This window comes from Contarinia nasturtii, unplaced genomic scaffold (genome assembly GCF_009176525.2).
Source record: "Contarinia nasturtii isolate CC-2019 unplaced genomic scaffold, AAFC_CNas_1.1 Cnas_scaffold_78, whole genome shotgun sequence".
Classification (NCBI taxonomy): domain Eukaryota; kingdom Metazoa; phylum Arthropoda; class Insecta; order Diptera; family Cecidomyiidae; genus Contarinia; species Contarinia nasturtii.
The window spans coordinates 4,655,163-4,682,509 of record NW_022197436.1 but is presented as its reverse complement, the minus strand read 5'-3'; the positions used below and the strand labels follow the sequence as shown (position 1 = coordinate 4,682,509).

The window sequence follows — 27,347 nt, the reverse complement described above, 5'->3', positions numbered from 1 at the left end:
TGTTTTTTTTTATTTTTTTTTGAGATAATTCACGTGTATTTTCGTAAATAATGTTTTTTTATTCATTTATTTATTGATAAATAATTTTAATAGTATTACTATATTTCATCATCAATTTTCTTCTTTAGCAATTGTTTATAAAAAAATTACCAGGCGCAATTTCAAAAAAATTTATTGGGCGCAATGGATCGGTAAACTATTGGGCTCCTCCATTTCTTAGCACATTCATACTCAAATTGTTTCTAAATATTTTCTTTTTAATTCAGATGTTTTCACAACAAGTCATTTTCAGTATATCCAACTGAAAACATATTGGGATTGTGTTCATTTTTGTGAACAAGACGAAACAGATATGAAAACTGGTGCTAATGAACTTATTACGTGTGTGTCTGACACAAACTGAATAAACAATCCAAACTTGAACAACATATTCAATTTTTTTTGTATACAAACCTATTTTTGAACACATAAACATTGTCCAATGCTTGTTGAAGGCTGAAAATGATAACGCCGGCGGTATTTTTTTTCCATAAGTTAATTTGTATTGTGTCTTTATTTGTAAATAAAAAAAATGCGTCTATAAAAAATGTGTGCGTTTGATGGATACATTCCAGAAAATATACGATTAAAGTTATAAAAGAATTCACAACCTTTTTCCGGTATATTATGCGATATTTAAGTACAATGTCAATGGTCGGTTCAATTTAAAGTCAAAATTGGAATTTTCACTTAACAAATTGAAATGATTGTTCACGTTTTTTTTTGTGTGGTTTCTGCAATAATTATTTAGGTCAATACTAACGAATAATTTGGCAAAAAATATTAAACGTTTTTTTTTGCAAATTAAACGCAAACGATTTTTTCTTTCAATATTTCAGTTCGTTTGTTTTTACCTCTTTCTTGAGACTATTGGAAGACTTTTCGCTGTTTGTTGCTCAAAAGTAGTGTTGCAATATAAAATATATATATATTATCGATATCAATCAGTACAAATATTTACACGTAGACAAAAAAGAGTAGAGGTAAAAACTAAATTTAATTTAGTTTCAATTAATGAGACACTCATTTGGTGTTGAGTGAAATTTGTTTCATTTCTATTGCCCGATAGTATATCAGATACGTGCCCGTCCATAGCCTCCTGTATTTATGTCAAATAATTTTCGCACAAAGTACACCTATTACAAAGTGAAAACAGTAAAAAAATAATGTATTGTTTGCAATAAAGCAATTAGAAAAAAAAACGAACGCAGGAAAATGCTCACCTGAATGGAACATGTCAATAAAATGACGAATATTTGTATTAGCGACCAGTTTTGCACATATGAATTGTTATCGACTAACAGCGCATAATCACGAGCTTCTGAACTACGTGTATGAGACTGAAACATAAGCATACTGTTTATGTTTCGTTCGACTATTCCAATTGCATGCTAAAATTGAGAAGAAAATCATATTTAGTACACACTTATAAAGTACATTAACAGCTTAACACACATACAGTAAAAAAAAATCATAACATGCGATTTAGCTTACCGTAAAATTTTGCATATTCAATTGTAATCCTTCGATTTCCTGAGCATATTTGGTCCATTGATCATATTTGATTACGGTGATATAAATGTTTACCAATTTGCTGGCAAAACGAGAGAATTGATTGTCTAAACAAATAGCATAATAACCGCCGGTTGACGACGGTTCCGAGTAATCGGATGATGGTAGCCATTCGTATGCTTTAACCAGTTGACCGTTTGGATGTCGTATCGCCAGGCCAGCATTACCATCACCGCCTCGAATAACCTGTGCATTATAATTGAAAAATCACGAAAATAATTAGATTTGTATTGCGTATGTGTGTGCCGGCGCATGTCGCTTCTATTTTTCCCAATCATGGTTAGCTGAACAGAGACGCGCACCGGCACTGTAAATTAGTTTCTTGGAGTCATGAGTGGACACATTTGAATGTGGATTAGATACATATGTTGTATGCGTAAACGATAAAATTCACATACAACACCACCGTGTACATATATGATAATAAATGGAATGGATGGTAAATAAAGGACAATGGTTCTATTAAATGAATTACCTGAAAGCTAACGTAGAGCGTTGCGCCTTGTTGGACGTATTGATAATAACAATCTTCTTTGCCAGCTGGTAAATGCACTTTATAATCCATGGCAACGGCTGGCAATGCTTCATACCATGGTTGGTTCTCAATTTGCGCGGTTACATTGTCAAATAAAAATATTGCCGACACAAAATAAATTATAAGAAAAACGATTGTTGTTCGCGAAGTGAATTGAATGTGCCACGTACTGTGCGCCATCATGAACACTAATGATTTTTTCAACGTTGAAGCTGTCAATTCCAATGTTGTATACAGACAACAGCAACAGCAACAATAATAACAACAACAAAGACAACCAGTATTTTAATCTATCTCTTGAATGCCGAACACATAGTACCACGTTCAAAGTGAAATGTCGACTCGATGGAATGGGCTGCGAGACGTGAAAGGCAACAAGACAAAAATAAATACAATCAAACATCAGTTTGCGGTTAAAACACACAAACGACACAAACGATTTTGATGTGAATGAAGTGAAACGTACATATGCATTGCTTATCTCAGCACATTCTCAAGAGTTTTCAAAAAACACTTTCACAACCATATACACACAGACGCACACTATTCTAACACAATCGAACGCGCGCTACACACTCTTCATCCGAATACCAAATGAAATGGAGTAAATGGAAGAAGATATGACAGAAGAATGCACACACACACATATATATATTCTCTATGCTTAAGTGTACACTGTACATAGTGCTTAAAAACAAGTGTCAAAAAGCGGTTTGAATGTGGTTGAAAAATCATTTCGAACGTTCAAAAGTGTTAAATTTTTATTCATCGACTTCGTTGTGAACATTTGTGTGTGATGTGTATTTATTATACATGATCTAGATGCGATTGTGTATGTTGCTAATGTTTACAGTTTAGGCTACTTGTTAAAAATTCATACTTACACGTACTTCAACTATCAATATTACGAGATGATTGTTTTGATTTTATTCGGTGAATATGTATGCTACACTTCTTGGAGGCAAATTTAAACTTTCTGAAATCAATTTTATACTTTCATTTTAATTACTGAAATGTATTCAAACGTATCGACTTTTGTGTCGATCCAAGTATTTGCATGATAAATGGAGTCGTATGAAACATAATATCGGAAATCTATTGCCTTCAGGACGTAAGGTGAAATGATCATGATACCCATATGAAGTATTTAATATTCGACAAATATTGTGGTTATGCTTAAAATTTAACCTAAAACAAACCGACAGATCATGAATAGATGGTTCAAAGGTAAGAAAAGGTGAAATGAAATTGAATCGGCCAAATCAATTTGACCAATTGGTATGCAATGCTGCAGCGACTTTCTCTTTTTTCCTTCAGTTTTATATCTGTATGTATGGTATCTGTATTATGATCACAATTTACGTAGCCAATTGATGTGAAAATCACCTCCACTTTAACTTTAAACTAGATTTAAATTTCAACATTTTCGGAAGAAGAATATATTTTACGTTCTCTCTTTATCTCTTTCTCAGCGTTTGTGTTTGCTTGATGGACATTTTTTGGCAAACAGAGACGTTTTGCATTGAAATGCGAACGTAGTCGTCGAAAGTAATTTAAATGGAAAACTTTGTGAACAACACAGAACATTGTAGTCACACAATGTGAATTTCACATCGAAGCAATTTCGAATGAGATGAGCATAGTTTGCCTTGTATGTTGGATATATTTATCAAATTGATTGCAAAAAGGAAAGATTTTGTGTTTGTGTGGGTGGAAGAGAGAGAGACAGAGACAGAGAGCAAAAATGTTGATGGCAATATACTAGGGGACATTCGTAGCAATTCTAGTAAGCTAGTTTTATTTACGTATTCGCTAATCGCTTACTAGTATTACTAGTGAGTACACTAGTGCTGCTAGTAGCTGCTAGTTTTTCTAGTGTTTTGAAATTACCTAGACGTATCGTATGATACATAAAAGAAACAACAGTAATGCTTAAGTCGCTTGTAAACGAACCAAGTGAATAGCGGAGACGCACGATAACGAAGTGAGTGTATTGCGGCAACGGATAGCAACGTTCGTTGTCGCTATTCACTCACTTCGTTTTCGTGCGTCTCCGCTATTCACTTGGTTCGTTTGCAAGCGACTTACGCATGCTACAATATATTTTACATGCCTCAATTCATTTGCTTTGGACTATAATACGCTAGTGCTTGCTAGTCGCTGCTAGTTGCTGCTAGTTTCACTAGTTTTTCTAGTATGAATGTCCCCTAGGCAATATATTTATACACACACTTCAATTGCATAATGGAATTCAAAATCCAAACAAAAATCGAAAGCGTAATTCATGCAAATTCTTTCTTATTATCTAACGATATATACGTATATTGAGACATTGTATCCAACCGAAAACTTTTCAGACGACGGCAAAACACTCAACTTTGTGCAAGCAACAACGAACAAAAAGATATGATAATGCATCGCCAAATGGAATAGAATCAAATTGCCTCAATGAAAACATACTTTTGCCAATAGACAGACGTAAATAAAAAAAAAATATACACTACAATATTTTTTGTTTGGGTCGATTTCATTTTATTTATTTTAAACATTTTTTGCCACTTTTCTTTTGTTTTGTTGCATCGTTTGAATGAGAAATGTTCAAAACTTAATCTAATCTTATGACGCAAATAATACAAGCCAAACGACATATTTTTTTTTTGTTTTTGGAAAATACAACGAGAGTAGACAACAATTCGTGAAGTCTAAGAAACTTAAACATACTGCTTTCCTCGACAGTGAAATCGAATCATGATTGCAATATGAATAAGATAATTAAATCAACTGCCAAACTAATTCTATTCTATGATGTATTTATTTTATTTTTTGTGTGTTTATGGTTTTAAGGCGAATGTTTATATGGTCAATATTAATCTTTGGTGATTTTGAGTTATCTCTCAACTTTGCAACTTCTTGTTTGAAAATTATAATGTTATTTATAGGATCTCGAAAAAGTTCAAAAGTTCGAATGAAAAATCTCAAAATGTAGATAATTATGTGCGTTATTCAAAAGTGGAGCTTGCGCTAGATTTGTAGTCTTTTTTTAGAAATGATTCCACATAAAATAACCACTTTACATGTCATATAATTTAAAATTCAAAAAGTTTTGTGAGAAACGCCAATTGAAGAGGTGAACAGAAGAAATAAGTGATAGAAAATGGTTTTTGTATCAATTCAAAGGTTGTAACATTCATTCGTTCGGATGGAGTAAATGTGTTCAACTGTTTTTGTCGTGGTCGATGTCATACACATGCATACAACACTTATATGTAAAGTAAATGCTGGTAAAATATTTAATAGCGATTTGGTGCATTGAACGTTGCTGATGATACGATTTTAAACGAATAAAATGAGCTGTAATTTGCAAGTTATCAAAATAAATGACTAGAACGTGGCTTAACATTCATGGTGGAAATTTAAATTTTCGAATTTGCAAAATGCTTAGACAAAACTGCGTATAACTATATCTATCTCACTCTCTCTCCTTTTCTTTCTATTCTTTCTAGAGCATGTATTATATGGAATTAAATTAGGATGTAAGCAAAAGTGAATGCGTGTTTCCATCCTTTTTATATTGAGATAGTAAATGGTGTTTTGGCATCGTATACAGAAGAAAGTCACACAAAAATGAATGATATCCATTCATTTGTGTACAACTCTCGTATTTATGGTGAGTATGTGTGTGTGTTCACAAATCCTAATGTCGGGATCAACATAGAGTCAGATCATGTATGGCTGTTTCTCTTCGTTCTATTTGAAGCGTTTGTAAGACGCAATTGACAATATTAGGAACAACGATGCGAATAAATGCACATTTGCTGGCAGTCTGAAGCCATTAATTCGTCATTCACACAAACGCTATTCAAATCACAAGAATGGTGTGTGTGTTTTTTCTTATTTAAATTCTTGTCGCCACTTCGATTTTCACTATGCAAAAAATCGTTCTTGTAGCGGATTGCGTACAGTTTCCGTTACATTTTTCCTCTTGAGAAAATAAGCAATGATTTTGTTGGGGTTGCCACACAATATCTTCTTGTGTATGTGCATCGTAATGGTGAACCGCGTTCCATCCCTCTTTGTTCTTCTTTTTTTAAGTGTATTTGAAACTCGTTTAACAATGAACCGTTGTTCGAGTGGAATGGCATAAGCCAATGAACGAAATCTATCTCCAAACAATTAAAAAATAAGGCAGAACTACACTTTAAATTCTTTCATTTTTCTCTTGCTCGTCCGCTGTACATTTCCATAAATGTTCATTCTCTGCCATCAAACGGATGGATATTTGTAAGATTTCATGAATCATATTCATTCATTATGTTTTTTTTATCATTCTGAATTTCCATCGGAAAGATATTCAGAGAATTTTTTAATATAGAAAACATTTATTATTTTTACTATTAAATTTATGGCATAACTTATTCATTTATTTGTATGTAAGTCAAAATGTTTCCTTCAACTTTTCGAGTTCGCCGGTGAAAAAAATACTGGCCCAATTGTTGGGTGTCCAAAATCTGGAAATATGAAAATCAACATTTTTTAACGAAAAAATGAACATTTCGATTGGCAAACACAATAAAGAGCTTGTATAAAAGAAACTAGACTTTCAATCATTCGCTCTTTTCTCTTTACTTCATCTCTCTTTTGCTTTGCTTATTGTTCGATTCATATGTGTGCATTCAGCTCTCAAGGGCCCCTAATAATCACCAACTCTCTCAAAAATAATATGAAAACGCAGGAAGATGCTACTTTTCAAGAGCTGATAATCTTATTTGCTCTTCAATTGCCCTGAGAGGGTGCTTTACGCTAGATAAAATTGATCGAAAAAAAAATCTTCAAGGCGGCCACTGTCATAGACAGCCACTCATTTTCACGAATTTGAAATATGTATGGTATTGTTTTTGTATATCGAAGTAGGAAACCGCTGTAAAAACAATAAAGAACTTAAAATTAAAACAAATTTGCATAAATCCGGTATTTGATTCTGGCAACTTCGTATACATCTACAATTCGCCAAGCATCAAATGATAAAGTGAAAGAACGTTTAAGACCACTTCCGTTACAAAGTACATACACTCGCTTGCTCACTCACTTCCTGCGGCCCGTTTATTGTTGGAACATTTTGTAAATTGTGTTAAAAGTACAATATATTTTGCATTTTATGCTGCGAATGTACCCAAATTGCAGATAAATACAATTTTCGATGATGAAATGTTTACTTTATGTAAAGATTTCAACGAACGTTCATATTCGTGTTCGTTCGCAGTAGCCGATACGAATAACATTGTTTTTCACATTTGGCTGTAACATCATTATTTAGAAACAACGGTAGCATTTTTTCATAGGTTTTTTTATTGAAATGGTTCACGCCTCCTGGTTATCATTTTCGAGTCAAACACCCGTTCATTTTTAAACTAGATAACATGGACTTTGGGAAAATAATTTCGATTGAACTTTTGCTTCTTCGAAAATATTCTTTAAAATGCTCGCCGCAACGATTCAGAGTTACAGTCCGTTGCAAGCATGAGAAGGAGTTGGACAGTTCCCAAGCGAACACGTATAAAATATGCATATTTCAAGTGAGAGTGTTCAAGAATTAACACTCATTCACTGTAGTAACAATGGAAAGCGTTTAATTTTTATCACCATCGAATGCTTAATTTATTTTACAAAAACTTAAACTAATATAAAAATAGATTTAAATTCAAGTGTGTCTTGCTCTGAAGCAGAAAAAAGAAAGAATGATTTATTTTGTTCATGCAATTTGCTTATTTACATTCGGTTGTATTCTAGATCATTGGCTTCTTTCTTACGCTCATTTCATTCCATTATTTCTTTGGAAAACAATCTTACACCCTTCTTCTTCTCCGAAGCACCACGTTTTCAACATTTCATCGACTTATTTGGTTTTAATTTGTAAAATGGACTTTCTTTCATAAGAATTTATCTCTTAAAATGGAAATAAAGTAGAAATTACATTGAAATCTTAGAAATTTATATTCGAATATTGAAAAATGAGGAGAACATAAAAATGAAAGAGAATTTTCACATGGATGGATCAATGGAAAGTGTTTCGTTAGCAAGATTTTAATTAATATTATATTCGAAGTAAATCCAAGTTGTTATTTTAAAATGGCACGTGTTCAAAGCGTTGTTGCTTTAATCTTTTACTTCAAAAACTTTCAAAATAAAGAAGAAAAAACCGTATTACATCGCTAACATATGATCGAATGCAGATGAAAGTAGCAGTATGTTGCGAGTCTTTTTTTGTATGATTTTAATTATTACACAAACCATACGGTTCCATTATAAACTGCATGATGTTTCCCAGTCTTTGTGTTTGTGTGTATGCATGTGAAGAACGAGATGTGTAACATCATCACGTAAAAGTGACTGTGTATTGAAAACTTTACAATTCTTCGAGACTAAATTCATTCATTTAAAATTGGCTCGTTGAATAGTTGTGAAAATTGCACCACTCACAATCAGACAAGAGAATAATATAATACAAAAATTACTTTGAAAAATTAAAATTTCTTCCATTTGGTGTGATTTTATTTTGATGCAGTCTTAATAATGGTATGTAGTAAGGACGAACGGAATGGATACGAGCGAAAAATTGAAAATGGAGAGAAAGAGTGAAAGACCGAGTCAGAAAAAGGAAGTGGTATTGGTTGAAAGCTCAACAAATTTGCACTCAATGCACTTTAAAATTTAATTTGAAGACGCGTGCAATGGATGGGTTACTTTCTTTCATCAAAGTTAATTAATAATAAAGCTTACAGATCGTAATCCATATGTATTGGTGGTGGTGGTGGCTACATATATGCAATTTGTTTGATGATACAACGTACTATACACATTCAACGATGCACAAACGAAAATCCATTCTTTTTTTGAAACCATTTCAATTTCTCTTACTCCATGCAAAGGCACTGACATTCATTACATCCCGTTGATGCTCCACACACACCGAATTATATTTCGAATAGAAAATTGAACAAAGGAACAACGCAAATGACGATAATGCATTTGAGACAATATATACAAACATGCAGTATATCTACTACGTGTTGATGGCAAGAAGTTTAAATTGCTGCTTCAGCTACTTTTGAAGAGCGATGATGATGATTTTGCATTTTGCACATATATTCAGTATATTTATATGTGAAAATTGATTGTTCTCAATGCATCTCATTGTGATTTGAGTTTAATTTTCTTGCCGAACCGTGTGTTTGTGTGTCAACTTTTCATTTTTGGCATATGATACCGAACAATTGTTTGCAGGCTAGATGAACGAATATTGGTAGAAGACAGAAAGGTTACTTTGCATATTTGATTACTTTATCGTGATAATAATGCTAGTTTTTGTGAATTTCTGGTGCCGAATGTGTTTTGTGTTTCTATTTGAAAACATGATTGTTGTTTTAGCAATAGTGTTTGTGGTGACATTTGACATATGGCAGACAGATCTCGTATGTATATGCTTATTTTCGAATGAATATGAGTATGTCATTTTATTCCCTTAGGTTGACACACTGTTTGACAATTGAATCCTTCGAAAATGAAATGTAAATTAATGTTTTAAAGAATTTTCGATTTGATTTCGAACAAAGACACATTTTCACGACAAAATCAAACGATTTGATTTTTGAGAATGGTATTTTAGTATGTTTTAGTGTGTATTGGTTGAAAAGTAAAGTAGGTTGTGCAAATCATCAAATGTTTCTGTTGTTGTGCAAATCATCTTTATAACCCAAAAACACAACGCTACACATAATGTAGTACCCATAATATGGAGAAAATGTTTATTTATTGTTAATTTCCAACGTACAATTGACTTTATAATACAAAAAAATGTTATCAACTAAGAATTGTATCAGTTTTCTATAATGGAAACATACTTGCGTACATATTATTTATCTTGAATAAATATTTTCGTGGAAAATAAACCGAATATAGTTTTAACAAATGTGAATGTGTCTTTAGCAGGAGAATACGATATTAAAATGTAATTTTCAAGCGTCTGAAGTAGGATTCTAGTTATCGAATATGATTTATTCCAAAATAAACATTTTTGTCGCCGTCAACATTGTTTACCATAATAATCGATAAATTTTAATTTAATCTCTGAGTTCAAATCAACAAACAATTCAAAACAGACTGTTTTTTTACATAAGATTGCTGGTTAATCACATTTTCTGTACAGATCGTATAAGTTGCTTCTATACCGGATTGGCTTTATATTACTGCAAATGAATGAAATCAAGAAGAAGAATAAAGAGAGACATCATAATGAAAATTGAATAAACAATATAACTTTTTGTATGCACAAAGTCCATAGTCCAGATTGTTCACTTTGTACATAACATATTTTCTTATAGTTGAACAGTTTAATCTCATACTGTTTCACTCTTCCTTTGTATATTTTTTTGCTTAATACGCAAATATCATTGGCGATATACAGTAGATTGCCAAATGTCGACACACGACCAAATGTCGGAATACCGAGAGGTGAATTGAAATTAAAAATTGAAAATTCATTTGAATTGCATTTTTAAAATTAAATTATGAAAGATCAATATCAAATCTCTTTATTATAATCCAAATTTTAATCAAAAATCTATTATTGCTTTCACAAATTACGTTCAAAAAAAATTCGGCATTTTTATCACTTTTTCACGTCAAAAGTTAAACTATGTCATTTTGAGACAAGCCGGTAAAATGCGTTTTTTTATATGAAAAAATAACTAGTTTGGAAAAAAAATTATATCGGCGAATTGTAGATAGTTTAATTTAATTATTGAACAGAAATTTTGAAAATATAAAGAAAAACAATTATATTTATTTTTCATTTTTCACTGTAATATTATTCCGGAATAAATCGTCCGATTGCAGACACATAAAGCACCGAAGTTTCAAGTGAAACACTTTGGATTTGACAGATGTGACAGTTAAAGTCGTATTTGGATCATTGTGAAATTCAAACCAAAAATATTCTAGATTAGTGAAATAACGTAATATTTTTAAATATTTTTGCCACTTTACTATAGAAAAATAAGTAAAATAAAATATGGAGCAAAAATATATCAATCTAATAATTTTAACTCCAATATTTTGTATTGTTTACCTCAATGTAAATAGTGCGTTCATGGGCTGTCAAAACTTAAAGTTTACAAGTTTCGTAGTGAAAATGCATGAAATATGTCGAGATTAGGGAGCCGAGAATTGGACGACGAATATCCGACATTTGGAATTTTCGATGTTATGACGAAAAAATGGAAAAAAATAATACATTTTTGGAAATTACTATCTTTTGAGAAACGTGAAATGAAGCACAATTAAATTCTGCATCGAATTGTGTATAAAGTGATATTTTTTCATGAAATCAAAAATGTTAAATATTAAATTGAAGTTGAAAATTCAAACAAATAGTCCGACATTTGGGCGAGTGTCCATACAAGGAATTCATTTCAGTTGTAGTCACGGACAATTTTATCCATCGAATATTCGAATCAATAACAAACGCATTTCATTCGTCTGTTAGCCATAGCAGTGACAACAATACTTTTGTGAACTAGATGAAAACATCTTAAAATTATTCAGCTTCTTATTAAATAAACATACACGCGCATTTAGTAAATATAAAAAGTTTTTAAAAAATAACTAAACTAAAAATCAAGGTGAATTATTTGTGAAAATGTTGTGGAAAAAAGAATCGAGCGATCAAAATGCAATGTACGTTGATTTATTCCAATCGACATCGCGTTATACTGAACCAGCGGAAACACTATATATTCTACATAAAATGGAGAAAATGCACCTCAATTCTAATGGTTTATATTATAAAAATGATATAATTGCAAATGGATTCCGACAACATGGCAATAGAACATTTGAAAAGCTTCAATTTATCAACGCAATTGAATGGTACAATAAATCACTGTGCTTTGCCGAAAACGGATCCGAAACAATTGGATTGGCGTATGCAAATCGTGCATCATGTTTTCTGAAATTGAAAATGTTTAAAAATTGCCTTGCTGATATTGAATTGGCCAAACAAAACGATTATCCAGCGCATCTGTTTGCCAAATTGGAAAAACGAAAAATTCAGTGCCTAAGTCGGATGGAAAACGAAGAAGATGATAGTGAAATTTGTGAGCCCAAACTGGATTTCGAGATCAACGAAAAATTCCCAAGCCTCGCAAATGTTCTGGACATTCAAATAAACGATGAATTTGGTCGTCATATCGTAGCAACAGAAGACATTGAAATCGGCAAAACAGTAATGGTCGATCAATGCTATATCGGTGTCACAAAATATGATCACTATAAATCATGTAAAATTTGCCTCAAACAAAACCAGAATCTCATTCCATGCAAGAAATGCATAAGCTCAATGTTTTGTTTTGACTGCAAAGAAAATGATTTACATGAAATTGAATGCAACATGAATTTTGGATGCCCAGCCGGTTACAAATTCATGGATGTGGTACGTTCAATTTCATTGGCAAAAAATGCATTTGCAAATGCCGATGAATTGATTACTTTTGTCGAAGATATGCTGCCGAGTAATACACTGGAATTGCCATCGAATCTTGTTGATTCACGATCAAAATATCGCACGTTTTTCAAACTTTGTCCTGATTTGCCGACAAACGAACTATATTTACAACAAGCATATCTATTCTATCAATTGCTTCTTGAACAAAAGGAAATGCAAACATTTTTTCACACAACCGCACACAAACGATTTCTAATGCAGTTGGTACATCATCATATCTGTGTGATTCTTCGGTACGTATAAAAATCAACTCCTACTTACATTTGACTTTTTGACAAAAGCTCTACTACTGGCGCCATCTCTTTACACGAAGTCTAAGTAATAGATTTTTTTGTGTATTTCTCAAGTTTGAGATAAACCGCACATTGAATTGCGTTGAATTGTAATTTAATAAATTGTTCATTTTTTTTTAAAAAACATTTAAGTAATAAATAATTTTTAAAATGATATTGAATTTAAAATACAATAGAATAAAATAAAATAAACTAAAAACAAAGAGAGAGAAAACAGTGGAATGACAACAATCAATGTTGTCACTCACACGAACTTTTTTCTACACGAACAGTATTAGAATGACAAAAACCGAAATGAAGTGCACATGTATTTGAACAATATTGATCGCTCACATTGAGCGTCTCTACATACATACATAGTGCGCATAAGCGAACGAATCAACGTTAAGAATTTTGAACATGTGATTCAATGAGAGCAATGTTATTCGCAAAAATACATGGGCATTTCACTTTGGTTTATGTCATCGCATATACCGGCTGTCAACGATGAGCATGTAAACAAATTGTCATTTTGTATGATGCTATGTTTTGAGATTTCATATTAAATTAAATTTTTTTCATCAAAAAAATTGCTAAGTGTGCTCGATTAATTTTAAGTGAAATTTGCAATCAAATTTTAAATGCTACGAAATTTCAAGTCGAAAGAAATATTGCTCTACGCTGTGTGTATATTTTTATTTTATTTTTTTGTAATGAAGAGAAGACCGAATAAAAAGGCGTTTCATATGACGTAGATTGGCGGCAGTAAACCATAAATATGTATATAATAACTGTTGTGACTTCTATAATTCTTCTCTTTGATTTCGTTGACATTTTTTATTACCAGTTATTAAATTACAATTCAACGCAACTAAATATGTATGTGAATATGCGATTTCTCTCAAACTTAAGAAATACACAAAAACTTTTATTACTTCAACTTCGTGTAAAGAGATGGCGCCACGTTGAGCGGAGTTCGGCACAATAACACAGAAGCCCATATGACGCAAGTCAGGGTTGATAAAAATTCATAAGAAAGAATTGCAATTTATTCCAATTTTAGTCATATAATCTTATTAATAAATTTTAATTATCGTAGCGGAGCCTATAATAAACGGACTGCAGCAATTGGTGGTGTAAACATTACTGATACGTATATTAACCTCATCGCCAAAAATTTAAAACATTCATGCATTCCGAATGTTTGTTACATTCTTAAAAACGGTTTTATCACTGGTATTACAACTCGACCGATCAAGAAAAATGAACAATTATTCATTTCATATACTATACTGGATACTTTTCACTCAGAGGCAGAACGACGAGCAACATTTAAAGACAGAAATATAAACTGCAAATGCGAACGTTGCAGTTTCAAAACGTTGCCATCCAATCTTCAAATGATATCTGACTCAAATTTTAAATTTATCGAAAAAAATTTCAAGATTCAAACTTTGTGTAATGGTTTCTATGTTCGACCACGAATCGAATTGATGAAAGAGAAATGTTTCAGTTTTTTGAAAATGTACGGACAAATGAAATGGTCTATCGAAATGGATCGCATTACAAATGTATTGTCTTATTTGCTAAACGAATGAATAATAACCTAAAACAAACAAATACAAATGATAAATTCAAATATTTGTCAATCAGAAATGACATTTCATAATTTTGTGAACAATTAACAAAAATTCATTTAACAAAAATGTATCAAATTGTAACTCAGAATATATTGGGTGTATCGATTAATTTTAAAGGATTGATAAGAGATGGCGTAACTTGAAATTGTGTGTAGCTTGACAGGTGAATCCCATTGCATTTTGTACATGTGACATTTGCCAATCTAATTCAGAGCAGAAAGATTTATTTTTGACACAGTGTCATTATTTTCTGATCGATTCAAAATGAGTGATGAAAAAGTGTTTTTCTGTCTGGCCCTCCTTTGGTTCAATTTTTTCACTTTAAATAAAGTGAAAATACATCTAAAGGTTATAAAATGTTGCAGGAGACGAGAACTCTCAATCGCCACAGAGAATGTTGAATTTGGTGAGAAAGAAGTGGTGAATTTGTTGAAAAACTGTGAAATCACCAAAAAAAATTGAATGTTGGGCTATTGGCGTTTTTTATTCGATAAAGATGCATGAAAATGCATCAGAAAAACATCAGAAGCATTAAATATATGCGAATCAATCGTTTTAAGATATTTGTAATGAGATAAGACCAAAGAAATTGTGTGCCACACCAGCTGAATCCAAAACTAGTTGTTAGATGTTTTTTCACATTTTGGCACAATGTTCCAAAAATAAGAAAGAAAGGAATTTTTGTATCGTATTGTAACTGGAAGTGAAGAGGGCATCTGCTACGATAACCCCAGGCATAAAAATAAGGGTTCAATCCCACACAATCATCAAAATCTACAGCATAGCAGGATTTTGATGATTTCTCGGTAATGCTCATTATTTGGTGGGGATAAGGTGGTTTGGTGTATAATGAGCTGCTGAAACAGGGTGAAACAGTCACGGGGGATCGGCTTCGATTACAACCAATACGTTTGAGCGGAGTACTGAGAGAAAAATTGAAAAAAACTGCGACAAGAAATAGTCGAAGGATTTATCAAAATTTGACATATTTCAAACATCGCAAAAAAAAGATAGGGGACTCTGGTCGGGATGAGCTTGATCAACCCGCGTACTCTCCAGACCTGGCTCCTTCTGATTGCCACTTGTTCCGATCGATGAAAATCAGCCTGTTCGATGAACACATTCAAAATTATGAAAAAGCGCGAAATTGGATCGATGAATGGATAGCTTCAAAAGATGAGGAATTCTTTCGACGCGGAATCGACAAGCTACCAAGAAGATGGGCGGAAGTCATAGCCAACGATGGGCAATACATTGGTTAAAAAATATTGTACAGTTGTTTTTAAATAAATGTATCTTTTCACACAAAAATCCTTTAAAATTAATCGATACACCCAATAAACAAACGAACATTTCACAAGTAAATAACTCGTGACACGAAACACTCCTATTATATTTAATAATAATATTTTTTATGGTGAAATAATTTAAATTTGATTTTAAAGCAATTGTTTATTCACATTGAATATTAATTTAAGCAAACAATATAGCTTGTAAAAAAAGTTTTTTATTTTAAAATACATTAAAAATACTATTAAGGCGAATGCTGATGAGATGTTTTTTTGCATGATTTCAATTACTACATAAACCAATCACACAAACCATACGGTTCGATTGCATGATGTTTCCCAGTCTTTGTGTGTGTGATATCAAGACAGTTACTTGACTGAAAACTTTACTATTCTTGAAGAGCAAAATCATTCTTTTAAAATTGGTTTGCAGGCTAGATGAACGAATATTGGTAGAAGACAGAAAGGTTACTTTGCATATTTGATTATTTTATCGTGATAATGATGCTAGTTTTTGTGAATTTCTGATGCAAAATCACCGAATTGTGTTTTGTGTTTCTATTTGATAACATGATTGTTGTTTTAGCAATACTGTTTGTGGTGATATTCGACATATGACAGCCAGATCTCGTGTGTATATGCTTATTTTCGTATGAATATGAGCATGTAATTGTATTCCCTTGGGTTGACACACTGTTTGACAATTGAATTCTTCGAAAATGAAATGTAAATTAATGTTTTTAAGAATTGTCGTTTTGATTTCTACTAAAGACACATTGCTACGACACAATCAAATTGATTCTTCAGAATGGTATTTTGGTATATTTTATTGTGTATTGTATGAAAAGTGAATGGTATTTTATCTAATGCGTGTTTATACCAAAATAAAACACACTTGTTTACATGGTAAATGTTCTGTTTCCGATGCAATAATATTGATACTATAACAAAAACAACAACATAACAGAAACAACAAATGTCGGTGAACCTTTTTCATTACCTATAGGTTATAATATGCAACGTGACTAATGTTTTTGTTATTGTGCAAATCATCTTTATAACCCAAAAACACAACGATACACATAATGCACCCATAATATGTAGAAAATGTTTATTTATTGTTAATTTCCAACGTACAATTGACTTTATAATACAAAAGTCATCCTATGGGCTTCAACAGCCAAAGTTCTACTTACCTACTTTTCTTTCTCTCTCTCTCTCTCTCTCTCTCTCTCTCTCTCTCTCTTGCTGAGATGGCAAACACAATTTATTTGGCGAATGGATCCATGTATTTGCCCTTTGATTTGTGTGAAATCCATTTGAACAAACGACAATGACGACGACAACGACGACGGAAACTACGATGTTGAAAGTATGGCAGCGAACATATGTGATTTTCCATTATGTGTTTGTATATCGAAGTGTATGTGGAAATTCAAGTGAAACACCAAGGAATAAATATTACTGTTGCACTCAAGGGGAAAAGTACTAAATCATTTCAATACCAGTAATACGATCTAGTACAAAAAAAACCAAGTAATACCGAAAAATACCAAGCTATATTGAAAAATACGATACAGTACTGAACCTTTATTTCGATCCGTCATAACTGGACAAAGGTACGTATGTTTACATCGATTTAATTAAATGTGTTGAAGTAAGTATGTGTTTCAATTTTGAAAGCATTTTGGATGACAAATTATTATTAAAATGCATGAAAATCTTTCAATTCGTTGGACAATTTATAATGTTTTTTCTACTTCTGTGAATATTTTAAAATTGAAAATCTTTACTTGAAAACATTCATAATCTTGTTTAAATAAATCGATGTCAATATACGTAATTTTGTCTAGTTGTAACAGATCGAAATAAATGTTCAGTATTGCATAGTATTTTTTTAAATAGCTTGGTATTTTTCGGTATTACTTGGTATTTTTTTGTACTAGATCGTATTACTGGCATTGAAATGATTTAGTACTTTCCCCCTTGGTTGCACTACATATACAGGGTGTCTCAAATAATAGGCTCGTTAGAAAAATTTGCAGAGGGGCATGTGAATTGAAATCATATTAGTTCGAAAGGTATTTATATGAAGGGTCAGCCAATTCTACGTACTAAAAGTCATTATTGAAAGTTATGCAAATGAGTGGAGACACTAAGAAGCCAGTGAGAGTGCTCTCTAATTACTCAAAACCTTCGAGACTTTGAAAAAATATTGAAAATTGTCGATTTGGCATGCGAATTGAAAAAAGATTAGTTCGAAATGTATTTATATAATAATAATAATAATAATAATAATGTATAGTCGCCACCAAAACTGGCTGGATAATAGATTGTGTTTGTACATAATGTTTATACATGTATTGGTGAGATAAAGGTATCTCCGTTAAAAACCACATCTTCTAAATGATAGGCTCACTGTTATAACTTATTACTATTCACAGATAAAATATTTATCCGTATCCGTGAACAATTTTTTTTTTGCTTTTATTCAACGTAAGTTTTTGTTAGTAAAAGAACTCTTCTCATAAGTGTACGATTTGGTAAATATAGAAAATGGCATTTGGCATACATTGCTTGAAAAGAAAAATTCGATGAAAATTTCCATCGACATTTCAACGATCTTTGAGTTCGAATTTGGCTAGTTACATTTTCAGTCTATTTATCGGTGGATTTAAATCCGAAATTATAATCACATTTCAAGCAATAATTAGTGCCGTTTAATGTCGTAAAAAACGGGACAAAAATCGAATTTTCTACTATATGTTTATTCGACCGAATTATTTTATTCGATTTAACATTTGAAACAATATCAAATTGTGGTTGCACCATTGATTTTCATGAATGGAATAAACGAGATGTAGAAAGACAAGTGAATGAGGGTATTATATGAATACAACCTCTATAACCTTAGCAATGTGCTCATGTTACGTCATATCACCATTTCTCTCTCTCTTCCTCTCTCTCTAACACGCATGCAAAAGTCAATTATGGTGTGTTTTGAAATTCGTTTTTCCACTTTTTGTTTTAAATCTGGATAGATCTGATCGAATATATGTGGCACGACACACATGCATACATACACAAACATATCGAATTAATTCACATAATTTGGGTTAGCAATAGATACAATGGTAAAGTTTTCCGTTCAATAAAATGAATTGAATGAATTGTAGGTGTAGGTGTGACACCAGTTTTTCGATTATTTGTCCACATCTATAAATATTTACAAGAATTGAAAGCGATAAAAGGCTTTTCGATTATCGTATAATCGAGCGCAATCCGAAGCAAGAGGAAACGGTGCCCAAGCGTATGAACGCACACGAGAACAGGACATCCGAACGAATATCAAATCGGGTAAATATATTCTTACATAAATATATATGTGTGTGTATATAAAGGTAACTTTAGCCAGTCATTCGCTCGATGTGCAGAACAGAAAGGAGATTAAGTCAATAAAATTGCTGTTTTATTCAAATTTTTCTCCGGTCGTATTTTGCATTTTGGTATTATGTTGGTGTGCACCATTCAATTCGATTGAAGTTTCTGTACTTTTTTGGGAAGGTGCAAACAAGAAGAGAGAGGGGAAGCAGGAGCTAAAATCCAATACAGTTCCGAAGCAATGAACAAACGTTATTTAAATGCAAATTAACGTCGTCTTATTCAGAGAAAGCAAATATTAACAATAATAATACAATAACGAAGTGTCTTAGTATTAATTACAACTCGTTCCGCAATGTGTTTGAGATTTTTCGTTTTATATTTTCTCCTGTCGCAACAATTAAGTTGTATGCGCGTTGTTTTATATATGAAAAGGTGACTATCGATTCGTTTGATTCATTCCAATCACATCCAGTTCGTATTGTTAATTCCAAAGTGTCTACCAATCGATTGGGGAGACACATGCGGAAGCACGAAGACGATTTCTTTCTCTCTCTCCCTCTCTCTCTCTCTACCATAGTTGTAGAAACAAGGCAATTCAATTAAACTTTTTTTCAAGTTGAATATGAAATGCACATATTAAGCGAAAGCTTCATGGAAATCCAATTTTCTTTCGGGTTAACGATTTTTCGATGTTATTTTCTTTATGATTTATTTATTGAAATGAAATTTCGTCAGCATTAAAGTCGCGCTACAACGTGGATGGCGAAAAATAGCGTTAACAGTCAAAAAGAACCAAATAATGCAGAACAGTGGTCGGAAAATCCACATTTTAATAAATAATTCAAAGGCGTCTTCATCTAAGAGTTTATAAATGTGTATGTTTATACTAATATCCACATGTGCTCGCATGTTTATTATTTGCCTTTCGAAATCCGAGACGAAATTGCGACAAATCACATCAGTAAATATGAAATGAGAGAAAAACTACTTTATACGACGACACGACGACCCCTGCCACACCGGTAGGTAATATATATAAAAGACCATTTGGAAAATTTATGATAAACTTGTGCTATTTACTGTAACTTGGTAACAAATAAATATTTGACTGCGTGAAGAAGACGTCGATGGTGAAAGTAACATCGAGAAAACGAAGAAAAAATATCCGGGGAAATACATTTCGGATATAGCACTGGCAATAGTTTTCAATGCGTACGGATTTGTATAAGAACAAAATCCTTGCCATTACCTTTCCTTCGTCAAATCGAGTCATGACATGGATTGGAACACAAATCGGTTATGTGACATATGAGATCATGATGTACTTGTACACGGTAAATGTAGAATCATTTTTACACGGCTTGGGAAAATGTTGAAGCTAACAATCTACAAATGATTGGCTTTCGAAGAAAATTTTATGTACCATCTATATCAGTAATGTGAGAAGGGAGTTTACCATCACCCCCCTCTTCTGTGATTTCGATGACTTTTTTTCCTCCGAGATATTGTTCGAATTTGTTGGGGTTTTTTGAAATTGAGAAAAATTATTCCGATTTGCTATGAATTTTCACCAAATTTTTCGAAAAAAAATTGAAATCTTCCCCTCAAAAAAAATATTCTCACACATTTCTGATCTATACAAAGAGAACGCCCAATAGTGTCGCCCATGAATCGAAAAATTAAAACAAAATCGGAAAATAATTGAAATTGTTTGTGCGAAATGGTTTTCGATTACAAATCTAATGTTTTCCAAAATTACATCTGCCACAAATGGCCAATGTGTTATTTGCCTTTTAAATTCCACAATTCTTTTTTCGGTTATTTTCTTTTTAAATTGTATTACATCCTTTGATTTCAATTAATTCAAAATAACTTTACCTAATGCCCTCTTATGTGCCGAGATGAAAATGAATTTTGTTGAACTTTCATTATTTACCGAGCTTTAATCTACTTCAAAAAGCAACACAGCCTTCTTTTTCATTTTCTACATAAAATTACATTCGATATGTTTCCGTAAGTTAAGTTTAAAGAACAAATGGGTTTTACCTTTGAATGTCTTCCATAAAGCGGGGGTTTGTTACTTGGCTAAAACGCTTTCGGTATACATTTATACAAACCGTTTCCATTCAGGCGAAGTTGACATTTGAAATGTCAAAACACATACATATCGTTCAGCTCAAATAAAGACTTCGATAACTAGAGGATTTTTTTTAAAATAGGTTTAATCTTTTTAATAGATTATACAAAATTCAGCAGCATACAAAATGCAATCAAAGGCATTTTGCCCGTTTTCAATAGTTATAGCTCTAAATTCATGCATCGCATCATGTCCATCTAATTACAATCCGGCACGGTTAAAAATTTGAACTTCAAATCCAACAAAAAAAGAGAAGAGAACTGTGACGATGAGGACGGAGATCACTTCAAAGAAGGAAACAGTTTATATCGGTATCTTACTCGTATTAAAATCAACGCCGTATTCGAATATCTAAAAAGTGAGATGAATGACATTTTTTGCACTTCAACTACTAAACATATTCAAATTTTTTTCAGGCAAAGCTATTTTACAGACTGGATGGTAAAAAAAGTCACGAAAAAACATGGACGTATGTATCAACATATTTCAATGATTTATTATTTACCAAATGTGTTGCTATTTTTTACTTTAGATTTTAATGAAAATGGTCAAAGGTCCAAGTCTCGAGTTTAGTGGTCAATCACACCGACATTCTTCAAGTGAAAGCAGAAGATTTTTTATCATTACAATTCGAACTAATCATAGAAAATTATGAAACCGAATCACGTAAACACGACAACTTCAAGATGTCTATATAGATGCATTTTGGTTGATCTGAATATGGTGTAATAAGTAGAAGATATAGACTAGATTATCAAAATTAATAAAATAATTATGAATCGTGAAAATTAAATTCAAGACCTTTCTTTGATCAATTGAAAAAAAATATATATTTTAAATTGGAAATAAATTTCGAAAAATATCTTTAAATCATGATGCTGCTAAAGTTGAAAAAAATGTTTAATAACTTCAAAAATGAGAACAAAACATTTTTTAATTAATCGGCGCACATTGAGTAAATATCTGTAAAGATATTTTCCTTGGCTGTCCTATCCAACATCTCTGGTGTTCTTCAAATATCAAAAGCAACAATTGCTCACTTATTATGAGCATAGTTCACACTCCCGTATAAAGTCGTACCTTCTTTACCTTACAATTACAGTATTAGTAAATTTTAGTATTATTGAAAATAAAATAAATGTTGTTTATTGCATTTTATTCAAGATTTTTTTGATTTTAGAACAATATATAATCAAAGTGTCTTTTTTTTGTGTATGATTCATTCAATTCATTGATTATATTCATTCATCCATTTTTTTCAATCAATATAACATTTGATTATATTTCAAATAAGGATTCTGCTACAATTTATATGAAGAAGTTTCAAAAATCATTCTAGTAAATTTAGCCATTGACAAGTTAATTAACATTATATCATAATACTACCTGTCAATAGGCTAACTTTTTCCCTCTTCATTCAAGAGATTATACATTTTTTTACAATTTTTTTCTCGTCAAAAAGCAATGAAATTTAATGTAAAAAAACAAAATTGCGATTATTAAACACCATTGAACAAATATTTACATTTTGTTTGGTTTTTTTTTTTTCTAAAACACTTATGGTCTCTATGGCGAGATCTCTAGACTTTGTTAAAATAATACATATATTTTCTAAGAGATCAATGACTTGGAAGTCGAAGATAAAGATGATGATAATGATGAAATGCTTGATGTTGCCGATGTTCGTGGCGATGTCATGTAATCATCCTCACTTCGATTACTAAAACAAAAAAAAAGAACAGAAAGATTTGAGAAACTAATTTCTTTTTCTTTTTCACACGAAAAAAAACTACACGAAATTGTTAAGATTTCAAAAAAAAAAAAAAAAAACAAATTTGTTAGTATTGAATTTTACCTTACTAATACAGTTAATAAGAGCAGCATGAAAAGAAAACACAAATATTTTTTTTATTAATAACAATTTGTTAAAAAAAACTTTCTGATACAAAAAAAAAATAAATAAATGAAATGTTGACAAACAACAAAACGTTAAATTTATTTAAATATGTTTTTTTTTCTCGATTTATTTGAATGAACCGCAATCCATCTGTTAAGTAATATTGATCCTAATTGCTTAGGTTTTAGCTCATTTCTACTTCAAATATATTGAATATAATTTTTATTGTTCGTTTGTTTTGATTCTCTTGCAACGGGTTGGTTAGCATTCATTAGAAAAAAAAGAACAGTTTTTTTGTTAAAGCATCACTATGAAATTCAAGTCTCATCAGGAATTTAATAATTATAACAGGTAAAAAAGCACCATCATGAATATATAGATTTTTTTAAATTTTGAAAATTCTAAAAAACACTAAATAATTTCCGTTCAATTTGATTATTTGAAATAACATTATAAATGGCACTGCATACAATTTTCTTTTAATTTTTTAAGGCTCTTTTGAATTGGTTGATGTTATAAAAAAAAATTCGCTGAATTAGCGACGAAGATTTTTTTTTTTGAATGGAATCAATTTAATTTTTCGAATCGTCTTTTTCGATCGATTTTAATTCAACCAATTTACAAAAATTATTTGGATTTTGCTATTTTTGTTACATTAGATGCCATAAACTGAGAGAATTGTGAATAATTTTTATGAGATTTATGAGTTGCATTCGCATTTGTGAGTAAAATAAGAAATTCGCTCAGTTAGTTTGTCATCATGATGATTGATTTGGAATTTAAAAAAAAAATGAATCTTAAGCGATATATGTAAATATATTGTGCGCACGCGAAATTTCAACAGTCTTTAAATTGTCTTGAATTGACACATGTTAGGCATAAGTACATAAAGCAAATGATATTAATCGAACATATCAATACAATTGATAGAATACAATCACAAAATAATACCTGTCCCGCATCATGTCTATTGCAAATGTCCGTTTGTTTGTTTTTATTTACAAAAGAGAAAAGAAACAAAACATTTTCAATACCCACATAATAATCCGTCGGTCATTTGTAGGTTCGTTAATATAGTTTTTATTTTGTTCGTTTAACCAGGCCAAATGCACGCACGCACGCACGCACACACACACACACAACAAAAATGCAGCGTGAAAAAAAAGAAATGAAAAGAATCATTGCCATTTTCGGAATTGATGTGTCCAAAAAAAATTAAATGTCTGTTTTGTAAAAATGTTTATTTACATGTGCTATAATAGAAAATTACAGTTGGTCGATGTGAATATTGATTGAATGGCAAACACAATATTGCTTAATAGATATGAATGATTTGTTGAACGGCCATTTATGTGAGAGTGAAAGACGTATGCAATTGATAATAGGCTAATGTTTGGCATGAATTTTCTGAATGCAAATGAACGGAAAATTGTGATGTGCTCATTGTATAATGGCATAGAAAGTCGGTTGACCATATTCATGGCTAGTGAATGAATTGATGTTGTTGACAATGGCAAAGAAAATGTTGATGGCAAAATTAAACGATAGTCAGTTGAATGCGGTAGAAGTTGAAAAATACGTTGCACATACGAACGAAATGTTTGATAAAAGTATTTACGATCGAATAACCAAAAATTGTTTAACGTAAAAAATATAGCGGTTGACAAATTTCTGGAAGAGAAAAATGCCAAAAACTCATTACTACGAAATGAAAAGAAAAATTAAATAATTAAATAAATATAATGTCTAGAAATGTTGTTTGGTGTTTAGGTGTTCAGTGATATAAACGGTTAAATGCTGTCAAATATGTTGGTATTTGTGTAAGGTAATTTATTGTGTGAGTGATAAAATTACCAAATCTTAAAAAGAAATAATAACCAAATGAATTTGTGACTCTTACCTATTCGATCCATCAAAATTCATTGAGAGTGGTCGCACCTGAAATCAAATTTTTGTCATATAGTTTCGTTCAGTAAAAACAAAATTCAATTCTATACGTACCCGATCGGTTTGTGTTGCCGTATTGACAGTATCAATCACTTGTTCGGTTTGTACACGATCTTTGCCATTATCCATTTCGGCTTCGAGTTTGTTTATCAAATTTTGCTGAATTCGAATTGTTCGATCCTTATCGTCGAGCTGACTCTGTTTTTGATCCAACAACCGCAAAAATACAGGCACACAAAAATTTAAGAATATTCAATTAATATACATTCATATAATTTTCCATCTAAAAAACTAAACAATGAAACTTTACTATCTTATATGATATGTTTAATGAAGCTAATTGTTTCTAAAAAAAATGTTCAGTTAATATTATGAAATTAATCGAAACAAATAAAGTATGAGCAAAAGTAATTGTGGAAAAATGCTTGTTCCACAAATTGGTTTGTTTATCAGCGTTCATTTTTTTTAAATATTAAATACATAGGAAAAAACTTCGCTATAGAGAATGGCATGCTACTATGATGTTTGTACAGAATTATTTTGAATTTAATTAAAGAAATAAATAAATAAGTACACCGAAGGAGACTTTCAAAATTTGAACAACATAAGGCTTTACAAAAAAAATGTGTGTTTTTTTTTACACAAAGAAAATGACATAAAAACTGAGAGTGAATTAAGAAACAGAAAAGGAAGAGATGGTTATTTATTGTAGCAAACCGCAATGACGTCAACTGACCACTTTTGTTGCATACATTTTATTTCATTTATCTTTTTTTTTTGTTCTTGTCGATCGATATTCGAATAGAATTGCATGCCAGCATTTTATTTATCCATAATGTAAATTAAATCATCTATATTTCGACAAGTTTGTTTGGCTTATTATAAAAAAGAATGGAAATAGATGTCACAAATGCAATTCGAGAAAAAAAATATATCAGTTTGTACGAAATAAAATTAAGTTGAAAACAAAAAAATTGGCAAACCAAAAATTAAAACCAAATCAATAGAAAAATGACAAAATTAAAAACAGGGAACGCGTGCTTAGTACCTGAAGATAAACCACCTGTCTACGTAGATCGACCAAATCATGCTTCGGATCGTCGGACAACGATGGTGAGTAATTATCACGTTCTACACTGTTCAGAATGCCTTCACCAGATGCATCGAAGAATTTCCCATTATTGCTTTCAAATGGGTTGAGAGAAGCCGTCTGCACATGAAAAATAAATGAAAAATTAATTTCAATTGGAAACCAGATGACTATTTTTTTTTCTAGAATATTAAATGAAAAAACAACACACAACTACAGATTGAATGAAAACAAGCAGAAAATTAAAACATACCCTCGTCATCAAATATTCCTCGTTCTGGTTCAACAATAATGTTATTAAATCAAGACAATCCACACAAACAAACAAAGAATTGCAGAAATGATATTTCCAAATGAAAATAAAAAATTAAACATGCGACAAAAACAATGCAATTAAATTAAATACAAAACAATACCGAAAATATGTAATTGAACACCTTCAACATGCCGAACATAAAAAACATGCAACACATAAACATTTTTTTAATTAATGCACTTACTTCCTGCAAAATGCTACGCAATTGTAGCAATTGCTGTTTACAGTATTGCACATCTTGTATCATAGAATTTCGCAGGGTTTTATCCAGCATAAAGAGTTGCTCATCCGGGGAACCATTGGCCGAGTCCCGTCCAAATTGTTGTGTTGTTACCGTTTTATTGATTGAATGTAAATTTTCGATCGAACGCGGACTCTCTAAACCATTCAAACTGGCATTATGTTGTAAACGAGATCGATTCAATAGTCGCGTTGATCGTGCTGGAAGTTGCGAGCTATTCAAATAAAAACCAACAAATTAAAATTATGTGGATGCATTAACGAAATAATCAGAATAAACATTTGAGCCACTTGTTGATTTAAAGAAGAAAAAAACAACAACATTTTATTGTTGAACGCACTTAATTGGCTTTAAATCAGTCTTTCGTACAATGAATGTGTCGGACGGTCTTAAGTCAGTCTTCAATCGCCTTGCACCAAGCGGCGAAAAT

The 27,347-nt window shown here is 31.5% G+C and overlaps 3 protein-coding genes and 1 long non-coding RNA gene across 15 annotated transcripts in view; 2 read left to right on the top strand and 2 right to left on the bottom strand.

Annotated features, from left to right (window-relative positions):
• Positions 1–625: 625 nt before the first annotated feature.
• Positions 626–2,526, bottom strand: LOC116352212 (transmembrane emp24 domain-containing protein 5). The gene is made up of 4 exons (XM_031784622.1): positions 2,087–2,526; positions 1,534–1,797; positions 1,263–1,430; positions 626–1,175 (listed from the first exon to the last, which is right to left on the bottom strand). Exons 1-4 carry the CDS (start codon positions 2,327–2,329, stop codon positions 1,113–1,115), a joined length of 738 nt encoding a protein of 245 aa, XP_031640482.1. The 5' UTR covers positions 2,330–2,526; the 3' UTR covers positions 626–1,112.
• Positions 2,527–11,840: 9,314 nt separating this feature from the next.
• Positions 11,841–14,574, top strand: LOC116337683 (SET and MYND domain-containing protein 4-like). Its single transcript, XM_031762450.1, has 2 exons — positions 11,841–12,937; positions 14,076–14,574. The coding sequence occupies exons 1-2, from the start codon at positions 11,841–11,843 to the stop codon at positions 14,572–14,574; spliced, it is 1,596 nt and encodes a 531-aa protein (XP_031618310.1).
• Positions 14,575–21,469: 6,895 nt separating this feature from the next.
• On the top strand, positions 21,470–22,219 carry LOC116338114. Its single transcript, XR_004200852.1, has 3 exons — positions 21,470–21,784; positions 21,843–21,895; positions 21,959–22,219. It is a non-coding gene; the product is annotated as an uncharacterized LOC116338114 (long non-coding RNA).
• Positions 22,220–22,631: 412 nt separating this feature from the next.
• The window catches only part of LOC116344361, a 29,687-nt gene continuing 24,971 nt past the window's right edge, over positions 22,632–27,347 (bottom strand). For 3 of the 12 annotated variants that reach the window (XM_031772981.1, XM_031772893.1, XM_031773288.1), the window contains 6 exons: positions 26,861–27,131; positions 26,614–26,637; positions 26,319–26,480; positions 25,325–25,468; positions 25,224–25,261; positions 24,546–24,994 (listed from right to left, as the gene is read on the bottom strand). In XM_031772981.1, coding sequence (XP_031628841.1) covers positions 24,577–24,994; positions 25,224–25,261; positions 25,325–25,468; positions 26,319–26,480; positions 26,614–26,637; positions 26,861–27,131 — 1,057 coding nt within the window. In that variant the 3' untranslated portion in view covers positions 24,546–24,576. Of the gene's footprint in view, positions 23,147–23,281; positions 23,286–23,936; positions 24,296–24,545; positions 24,995–25,223; positions 25,262–25,324; positions 25,469–26,318; positions 26,481–26,613; positions 26,638–26,860; positions 27,132–27,347 lie in introns of those variants that run through there. The other 9 variants (XM_031773705.1, XM_031773620.1, XM_031773786.1 and 6 more) reach the window with 9 other exon arrangements.